The sequence below is a fragment of the Mesitornis unicolor genome, unplaced genomic scaffold (assembly GCF_000695765.1).
Source record: "Mesitornis unicolor isolate BGI_N332 unplaced genomic scaffold, ASM69576v1 scaffold24314, whole genome shotgun sequence".
Taxonomy (NCBI): domain Eukaryota; kingdom Metazoa; phylum Chordata; class Aves; order Mesitornithiformes; family Mesitornithidae; genus Mesitornis; species Mesitornis unicolor.
This window is the reverse complement of record NW_010179739.1, coordinates 27,941-38,485: the sequence shown is the minus strand read 5'-3', so window position 1 is coordinate 38,485 and position 10,545 is coordinate 27,941. Positions and strand designations below refer to the sequence as shown.

General features: G+C 37.4%; 1 protein-coding gene across 1 annotated transcript in view; it reads left to right on the top strand.

Moving 5' to 3' along the window:
• Positions 1-17: 17 nt before the first annotated feature.
• The window catches only part of KIF5B (kinesin family member 5B), a 33,310-nt gene continuing 22,782 nt past the window's right edge, over positions 18-10,545 (top strand). Inside the window, exons 1-2 of the mRNA XM_010182887.1 lie at positions 18-173; positions 8,884-8,971. Of these exons, the coding sequence (XP_010181189.1) occupies positions 18-173; positions 8,884-8,971 (244 nt within the window). The remainder of the gene's footprint in view (positions 174-8,883; positions 8,972-10,545) is intronic.

The window sequence follows — 10,545 nt, the reverse complement described above, 5'->3', positions numbered from 1 at the left end:
GGTAGGCAGAGCTGTGGATGGGGCTGGTTCGTCTGGACGTGGGCACGGTTGGGGCAAAGAACAGGGAGCTGGTGGGGGCGGAGGTCCCCGAGCAGCGGACCTTGGGCTGCAGGGACACGTCGGAGGTCAGGAAACCTCTGACAAAGCCTCCAGCGAGAGGCTTGGGGCGTAGCGTGAGGTTTCATTGCCGAGCCTGACCCACAGGGCACGCTTCAGTGTGTCCATGGAAAGCGTGAATTAGGAGGTGGAGAGTAGCAGGCGAGTCCTGCCGTGTGTCCCCCGGCTAGGCTGGCCCTGGCTTTCACGACCGTGATGAGTTTGACTGCTAAATACGCGCTCAGAATGTGTACATTGGAGCTGCCATCGAAGGAATTGTCTATGGAGAGTTTTCTTGGAAGAAAATGCTGAACAGTGCAAGCTCCAGTTCATTGGTGCTTGAGATCTGTAAATCAGTCTTTGGCTGATAACTTTTTTTTTCCCCAATCAGAATAAGCAGACCATTTGGCTTATTACATGTTTGTAAATGTATTTTAACTGAAGTCATCTTGCAAAGTATGAGGCCTGTTACAAAACAATCTGAATGTTACAAGGGAAAGATAATCCTTTCCTTTTTGTTCTGTGTCATATTTAGTTGCAAAGTGGAACTGGAATTTAAAACTAAAGTACAGTAGTTTATTGCTTGATTTGGTTGGTGTTGTACAAGCACGCCATTCCGAATGTATGTTTTATTTTTTTAACTTGTGTTTGCTTATAAATACTTTTCTTTCTAGAGATAGTGCTGGTTCTGCATTGCTGAAAGTAATTTGTATGTTGGTTATTTGATTTCAAGTTTTGTTTTTTTATATTCTGTTTCTTGAGGCTATAGTTTTTTTGTGCAGTATCTGAAATTGAAGGAGGGATTTAATAAAATACTTTTTCTAACATTACTTACTAAATACTAATGTTCTAGTCTGTTATTGTTCAATTGGATTTGTCAATAAAATATGGAATCCCATAAGTCTGGAGCTACAAGAATGTTAGCATGCTTGTGAAATGAGGTCATTTGGGCTTATTTCAGCTGGCAAGTTGGTATCTTGAAGTACATCTCTTCTTCCTGAGGTTGTACAGGTAAACTCCTCAGAATAAGAAACCAAGCCTTGAAAATGGAAAATTAAACTAGAACAAATAATCTCACTTCCATCAGTGAATACCCATTCATCGTGACACTACACATTCTGTTTAAAATCCGTGATTTCATGAAAAGAACTGTTTCTCTTATCATCCTCCCTTGGGCAATTCTGTAACGCACAGAAACCTTGATGTTTTCTGACTTCTAAAAAATAATTTTTGCACTTATTCTTTCAGTAGTTCTAGTCTAAAAGTACTTAAGCATGCTTTAAAACTACCTAAAATGTAAGTTGGTATATATGAAGTGGTATATATTATATACCGTGTGAGTAGAACAGCCTGATGACATGCTCCTGAGGGATCATGTGGGGCTTTCTGCTCGGGGTTAATACTTGGTGTTACATGTGTACTTTGGTGGTTTCTGCTTTGCTAAAAATGAGAAGAAAAAAAAATCCTTCAGTGATTCTAGAACCAGGACTTGCTGTGTCTGACTTTGGGGGAAAATGCCCCTCCCCAAATTACTTGATTGAGTAGTAGTGACAGTATTTGAGTTCTGTTTCACAAAATCTCAATAAAGGATTGATACTCTGCGATTCTGTTTTTATAATGGTGGATACGTGACAGTGGTGTTTGTAACACACACACACACACACTCCCCCACACACCCCCTCCTGTGTGTTTGTGTGCATGACAGAATTGCCCAAGGGAGGATGATAAGAGAAACAGTTCTTTTCATGAAACAGTTTCTAGAAATGTTCCTCAATAAACTGTATGTTGGGTTACTTTCAGCTGTTTGAGTTCTGTCTTTATTGCTACATGTCCTGTTGGCTGCCTGTTGAACAGTAATTGAGCCACTTTTTTTTAATAGCTGATTTCCTCAGCTGCCTGAAGGACTTGCCCCTTCTACATGTGCCTGGGTCTGTGCTGAAACAGTGAAGGCTTCTTTAGTAATACTTGGGAGTTGTCGGTAATGGTAGATAGGAGGTGAAAATTAGGAGGTAGTGGAAGCAGAGCTTATAGCAGACTGGAGGTTTGACTCCTCTGTGGAGAAGGGTGGGAAGGGAAATTGGTGACTATAACCAAACCCTCCTCCTTCCTTGACTCCTCTGTCATCTCCGAGCTATCTGTCTTCCCTTCTCTTCCCAGCTCCTATGTAATTAGTGCCATGGTTGTCTTTCTGGACAAGTGAGATGTTTTGGTTTGTGTTAGATAAAATACTTGTTTTATTTGTAGCTAGTGTGTAATAGCAATTTGAGGGGATATGTGGTGTTGGTTTGTTTTAAAGAGCAGACTTTAAATAAGTATTGTCCTTCTACAAGTCAAAACTTTTTTAACTGGTGAAGTGCTTTTAAATTATTAATTAAAGGGGCTTCTTTCAATTTTAATATTTTGTAATATTTTTTTCTAATAGCTTTCCTGCTAAGTAAATAGAAGGGTTTTGTTAAAAGTCACCCTGTTGTTAAGGGTGACTTGTTACGAGTATATGGCTTTTATGTTAAACATTGTAAGTGTGCCTGTATACAAAAACTGATAACTTGCTCATGGATTTCAGGCTTTTGAGTAAGATGAAACAGGGAGGAACAGTAAACATATATGATTATGTACTTTATTTTTTCAAGTGTCAAACTGCTTGCAGCTGAGTAGCTTTATAGTTCTGCATAATGTATCTATACCTATAGCTTCTTTAAAAACATTTCTGTACCTAGTCTTGCTCATCCTGCAACTGTCCAAAATATAAGATACGTTACTGAATACAGTGACACTGGAGGATTTTGGACTGAAGGCTAAGCTGAAAACAGTACTGTCAAATGTCTGAAGTGGCGAGGTGTTACAGGCATTTGCAGAAATGGGCAGTATCCTGCTGTCATCCAAATGTTTCCAGTAATGATCACAGTACATTCCTTATTTCTATGGTTTTTAGGAAAGAATTGTAACTACTTGCCTGTATTTTGATATTTGTCTCTAAAGTACTATTTTTTTGTATGCAAGATGTAACCCCTGTGATTGTGGGACGCGCTTGAGACACTTAGATTTCTTTTTTCTTTACTTATAAACTAGTATTGGATAGTAAATGAGAGCAAAGCTAGGTTTGAGTTATGTTAGATTAATGATTTGTTTAACTGCAGCTTTTTGTGACAGATTATTCAGAAGGAAAACGTAAATGTGTTGCTGAAAGGCTGTGCTGGACTGTATAAATGCACGAAACAGTGCATTCTTAAAACAACTTCTGAAATTTATTATTATTATTACATAAAAGAAAGCAATGCTTAATTAGAAATACATGACTAAATGCCACTTAAATTAGAAATTGCAGTCTGTCGCCAAAACAAAAGTATTCTTTCAGTGGTACACACTATTTTTTAAATTTCATTCCATAAAATGGTGTAGAATTTAGGAATTTTTCAGATTATATTGGTATGATGATATAATAGAAAGCAAATATTCTGGTTTACAGCTATGCAGTATTCTAGCTGTACTCCCTGGCTGCTGTACCACTTGCTTAGAAACACCTCACTCATCTCATATTTGGTGGTTGTTCTGAAATTCAATGACTGTTTTTATAGCAGCAGTGCTTACTTTTATCTTGAGAAGAAACTTTTTACTAAAGCAAAGCTTAGCTGAAACTCTTGTTCCAAAATACCTCTCTGTTTTGTTGCTTAAAATTGAGTTTTCCATCACAGTTTTTTAACAAATAACTGCTGTAAAAGTTGCAGTATTTGCACAGAAATAAGAAAAACAGGCGGAAAGGGCTGAAATTCACTGTTCCATGTTGACTGCAGTTTTGTATTCATAGAGCTAGGACAAGCAGAAAATAGTTTTTTCTTATCCTAAAAATAAAATACTCATTTGGAACAGTGCCTTTTCGCTCATTGACAATGTTGGACTCTGTTAGGTGTGTCACAGCTGCAGTACCTTGGATTAGTAATGGGAAGAACTGAGTCAGGTGTTTGACATCATACTTTCCAGAAGTTGTTCCTTGTGAGATAAGGTGAAACTTAAAGGGGAGGTAAGCCCGTTACTTCAACCTCTTATCAAGAGTAAGCTAACCATTGGTGAGTATAATATTACTCCAGCAGTCCAGTCTAGCAGAAAACAGTAAAGAGCATCTGGATGTGTTGTTGAAGAAAAATATGCCACTGATTTTCAAGTAAACTTTCACTATTGACTTTGCTTCGGATAGTAATGCACAGAAAATAAGGCAAACTGAGGTAGTGTTATGAGTAACCAGTTCTGTAGTTTACAGGAAGTTACAATAGTCAGATGATATATTTAAAGTTATTTATATGAGTATATCTTCAAGATTATTTCTAGAAGTTTTAAGGTAAGATTTCAGTCTAGTTGTGATCACAGATTTTTGTGTAGTCCTCATTAAAGGTACTGAGAAAAACATTTCTGAAGAACTAATTCTCGTGTGTGACAAATCTTGTATAATTTAGATAGGCTGAGAATCGTTTAATATAAGGATAGCTGGTAGCTAGACTTTAAACTCTCTATTAAGAGTCAGTTTAACTACTGCTAAACCATGTTGTTTATTGAGAGCTGTGAGGGTGCTTGCAAAGTTTTGCTGTGAGACCATATCCGTTCAGTACAGACTACAGGAGCTGATTTGTCATGTATTTGACAGAAAAAATGCTAGGCAAGGAGTGAGTGTAAATGTTGAGTTCTCTCTATTTGGAGAGTAAGTCGGAAGCTCTGCTTGTTTGCTTGGTATTTTGTTGCTTATAGGTTGTATTTTTAATTTTTTATTAGAATTTGAGTGGCATTTACTGAAAGTTTCTGGAATATGTCAAAGCAGCATCATAGCATGGCAGTGAGACTGCAACAACCACTGTAGTGGCATGGACACCGTGTGTGTTGCTTGTAGCTTTTATGTTTTCAGTTCTGTCATAATATCAGATTGTTTACTACTTGGGAAAGAAAAGGCATCTGGTATAGAAAAAATATCTGGCACTTTAATCTTTCTTGATTAATCTCTTAAAGGTAACGAGGAGGCTTTCTAGGCCAGGGTAATCTCTGTAATACTGTTTTAGATTTGTTTACAGCAGAAAGAGTGTAAAGAGAAGTGATAAGACATAGCATTGCAGATGTCAAAGATGTGAAACCATATGAGTGGGAGTAACTTGTATTCTTAAAACATAATTATTCTGGAGCCTGCTTGACTAAATCTACAGGGTTAGGTATTGATTCAGTAATGGTGGCATAGGGACATGCCTCTAATGTGGGATTTCATAGGTGTGATAAATGTACTGTGACCTGGGAGTTGCAGTATGTAATTGGATTTTTGAGTACTTTGAAGATGTATTGTGGCTTCATGTAGGAAAGTACAGTGCTGAGGACATGTAAACAAATATTCCACTTCGCCCCTGGATGGGGAAGCGACAAGTGGTATAAACAAGACCCTTTATGAGGATTTTTTTTTTGTCGGAATTATTAAATTTTGTAGATATGTTGGTAGTTAACCTGAGGGAAGTTGGAATTTGTCATGTGCCTAGCAGCTTTCACTGTATAAATAAACAAGATCAATTAAAGGCATTAATGTCCAAGTGAAGTCCTTGCAGCCTGTTTTTCTGTTCTTGTTAGTCCACGGCATTAATCATATGTGCTATTCTTTATATTAACATTTTGTAAAACAAAGAGACTGTAATTCTATAAGGAACTGTAATTTGTCTCTGTTTCCTTATGAAGGCATTTGAATGGCAATTAGAGAGAGAGCAGATAGTCTAAAAGTATTCTGTGTCTATGGTTTACTCTCAAATTAGTAAATATAATTTTCCTTTCACACAGATGAAGAGTAGTTCTATTCAGTCAACATTTGCTTGGCAGAAGGATTAAAAAACACAAAACAAGACAAACCCTCTAAACACTGTTTAAAAATTTAGATATGGAAAGCTTTTCAGAACCTACTGCAAATACCTATAGATTGCACGATGGTTGCAGACTAGTGCAGAGTGTGTTTACAGTTCTTTCTAAACAAAGTTATCTTCCTATACCTGAACTAGGCTTGATGTTTTTCTTTTTTTTTTTTTTTGGTGTTGGGTGACTTTGAAGTAAATTAAAAGAAATCTGCTATTTGACATCAGAAATATACTGTAGTAATGTATAAATACACAATAACTTGTATATATACATTCAAACATATATACTATGCAAAGTGATATTTGCATTCTAATATACACTTATGTTCTTGTAGCTGTCATGCTCTGTTGGGAACAGCAAAGAACAGATATAGAATCATGGAATTGTTTGGGTTGGAAGAGACCTTTTAAGATCGAGTCCAACCATAAGCCTAGCACTTTGAAGTCCACCACTAAAGTATGTCCCTAAGTGCTCCATCTGCATGTCTTTTTAATACCTTCAGGGATGGTGCTCCACCCTGGGCAGCCTGTTCCAGTTCTTGATAACCCTTTTGGTAAAAAAATAGTTCCTAATATCCAATTGAAACCTCTCCTGGGGCAACTTTAGGCCGTTTCCTCCTGTCCTATTGGTTGCAACTTCTGAGAAGAGGCTGTCCCTCACCTCGCTGCAACCTCCTTTCAGGTAGTTGTAGAGAGCAATAAGGTCTCCCCTGAGCCACTTTTTATCCGGACTATAAACAACCCCAGTTCCCTCAGCTGCTCCTCATAGAACCTGTGTTTCAGGCCCTTCACAAGCATTGTTCACAAGCATCCTTCTTTGGATTTGCTCCAGTGCCTCACTATCTTTCTTGTAGTGAGTGGCCCAAAACTGCACACAGTATTTGAAGTGCAGCCTCACCAGTGGGGAGTACAGGGGTCTGATCACTTCACCGTACAGGGGAAAGATCAGTTCCCAGGTCCTCCTGGCCACACTATTTCTAATACAAGCCAGGATGCTGTTGGCCTTCTTCACCACCTGGACATACTGCTGACTCATACTCAGTCGGCTGTTGACCAAATCAGCCAGCTGTCAACCAATATGTTGGGATCTGTGAGAAATAGCGAGTATTGTTAATAGTTGCTGCATGGACTGCCAGAAGGTCATGTCCAGGAACTTTCCCTAATTCTTCCATAATCAATTTAAGTGGAATAATTGTCATCTATATATTTTCTGGACCAATAATTTGGAGAAGAGTTTAAATCTTACAAGTACATACGCACAAATTATGAACGCTGCACAAATTGTTTGCAGTGATGTTGGACTCTCTCACTCTTGTCACTGTAGTTTTCCTATGTGCAATTGTAAATCACATCCTTCAAAATAGTATTATTTCAGTTCATACAGATATGCAGAAGAACTTGAGCATGAAACAGACCTGATTAATGTTTTGTGATGTTGGTGACTTGCAGTGTGTGTGTAGTGTAGCTGATTAGTATTTGTGAAATTTGAGGCTCTTTGAAGCTACAGCTGCCAATGAGAAAGAAAATGTATAGCTAGTGTTACCTTTTCTGCATTGACTTACCTTTTTATGTAACATGTTCTCAGTCTTTCTTACCTCAGGGTTACTTGAACTTGTTAACTGTTTGTCTTTTGGTGTATGTAATGATCTCAATTCTACCTGTAAAACCTATGAATTTGAGGTGTATTTGAAGCTAAAGTGAGCAATTGAGAGAGCTTGTGATTTCCCTGCTGTGAAACAAGTGTTCTGACAAACTTGAGCACCTTAGGGATAGCTGCTTCTTATTGTGCCTTGTGGTTTCTTGACTGTATTTACACAGCAAATGCTGTAATTATTTTTTCTAAGAGGGAGTTCATCCACCGGAATTTAGGCCATCTCAGCAGATAGGTGTGTATTGAATCTAAAAAGCTTTGTTTGGTGTTACGTTAGGTGTTATTAAAAGACAAATGGTAGGTCAGGCTAGGGAAGGGAATATGGTGAGTGGGTGAAAGATGGAAGCTATACTTGTTTCTTTGCCAGGAAGGCAGCTCCAGAATATTATTGAGGGAGGATGATAATAAATTATATTTAGGCAAAGTTACGCCCTTAACATTTGCAGTGAGTTTAGCAATGGCAACTGACCTAGGTCCCTTGTAAAGCTTGACTGTCTTCTTGGTTACCTACTAAATCAAGCTCTGAAAATGCTACAAAAAATTTGAACTTCATAAGATGAGCTTAATGGTCATGTCCTAATGAATTGTCAGCTGCTTAGAACTGTGTTAGGAAAATCTCTTCTGTAAAACAAAGAAAAATCCAACATTCCTTTCAAAAAGCTGTCCCAGAGCTTCCTCTTAGTGTCTTCAAAATGAGTCTTCTGTGAACAGTTCCCTTCCTCCAAAGTGGCCTTTTCCATCTGCTTATGGAGCTTTATTTAAAGATACCAAATATGAGTTAATAGTTCTGGTGCTGACTGTAGGTGATTTGAATGTTTCTTTTTGGTTTGAGGTTTTTAACAAATATTACCAAGACAGGTATTTTGTGTGATGTGGCATAAACTGTTCTTAATAATGTGAGCTTACAAAAGTAAACCTGCTACCAGAGTAGAGAGAGAGGGGTTCTCCAATGTACAGACTAGGCATTAGGTTACCTTGTAGATCAAGTAAATTGAGGTCATGTGGCAGAGTAGTTTTGGAGAACTATTTAGATTGCACTTCAAAACCAAATATATTTAATTCAAGGCCTTACTTGGAGACAAGCATGTGAAGATTTAAGCAATGCTATATAAGCTGATTTCCTCACTACAGTCTTCAAGTGCTTAAAATAAAACAAAAGATTGGGCTGACACAGTATAGTCTGCTTCTAAACTATATGAACAAACACCTTCTAGTTCTATTTCCAGTATTTTTTTTTAATAGCTCTTCTGTGTCTTTTTTTTCCCCCAGTCCAAGCCATATATATTTGACCGTGTATTCCAGTCAAACACATCACAGGAACAAGTGTACAATGATTGTGCTAAAAAGATTGTCAAAGGTAAGATGGAACAGCAACTTTAGCCATAAGGAGAAGTCTCATATTTGTGTGGATTTCGATGTTGAAAACTGATACTTCTATGCTCCACTTTTCCTTCTGAATGTTTATTGAAAGTCAACGTGAATCATAGCAGTATAAAATCATCCTGTAGTTGAGGTAATAAATTACGTCAGTGCTTAATATGCTTTCAGTGTATTGCAATGTTTGATAATATTTGTCTGTCTTTTTTTGTGTGTGGTTTTTTTTAGTTCTCTGCAAAGGATAATTTAAAACCATGTCAGAGATTAATCAAAATAACTTATGAGCACTTTCTAATATTTTTAATTTTTTTTCGAATTCATTGGTAAAAACATCCTTAAATTGCTTTAGTTTGGAGAAATAGAAGAGGAAAGGAAACTTGTGAAATCATGTGTATGCTATAGATCTAAGCCTGTTTATTTAATACACAGTTTAAGGTTTTGTTTATTTTTTTAATGTGATCTTTAACTTCATAACTAAAAGCTCAAACATGAGTTGTCCGTGTGTATGTCAGAGTGTACAGTCTCTTCGAACTTGAATTGTCAGAATTGGCCTAGTAACTTCAGCAAATCAAGTCTTACTATAAGGAAGGTTATTCCATAGGAAGTTGTAGTAAGCAATTAGCTAGTTTTCTGAAGATAAAATGGATTAATTTCTTGAGGAGATCAGTAATAAGTTCTGATTGACATAACTTTCAAAACAACTTTAACAAAACCTTCCTCTGAAATATTAACTATTTGTGACAAGAGGAGATTGTGGAAAACCCATGCTGCTGCAAGTATTTAACACTTGAATGAGTTAAATAGTAATCAGAGTTAGATCAGAAGTTTGCTCCTTAAAAATTGGAGTTCATCAAGAATAGTAATGCTGCCCCTTTCCTCCATCTAAAAATCGGATCTCTTTTTCTGTGCAGCATTTTGAGGCTTTGCTCATGTGGCAAATGAGCTCTAGTGATGATACAGATGGGTCACGGGTATGATAGGGTGGCAAAGACTCCCCCATTTGGAATATCTCATGCTTCTTTTTGGAAAATAAAATTTTGCTTGTAGGATGTGATTTTTCCAGTAACTGACTTAGAAACAAACCAGCCCCTCACCCCTCAATCTAAAACTTTGGGTTGGTTCATTCATAATTTGAAATAAAAGCTTATGGCCAGAATAAGACGCTTGAAGCTTATGGCATAGCTCATTCTGTTCACAATTAAATGTTCCTGAAGGCAGCAAGTATTATAGCATTCTTGTGTATGTTGGTTTCTTCCAAGTTAGCAAAGACTCTTCAACCTGGTAGTTGTATCGATTTCCTTTTTGCTCCTGACTCTGAAGTCCTGATTTTTCAGGTTGAAGGAACTGATGCTTCTAATACAGTGAACTTCTAAAACGCAGTAGATGATGACTTAATGCACTAAAAGGAGTAGGGAGGAACATCTTCCCTGCACACCAACTCAAGCACAGAGTTCCCAAACATTGAATGATTTAACTCACTGAACGTTTTAGGAACTGCCTGCTTGCATTCTATTTCGTTTGACTTTCCTTTAGAAGAGAGAAATGAGCCCTAAT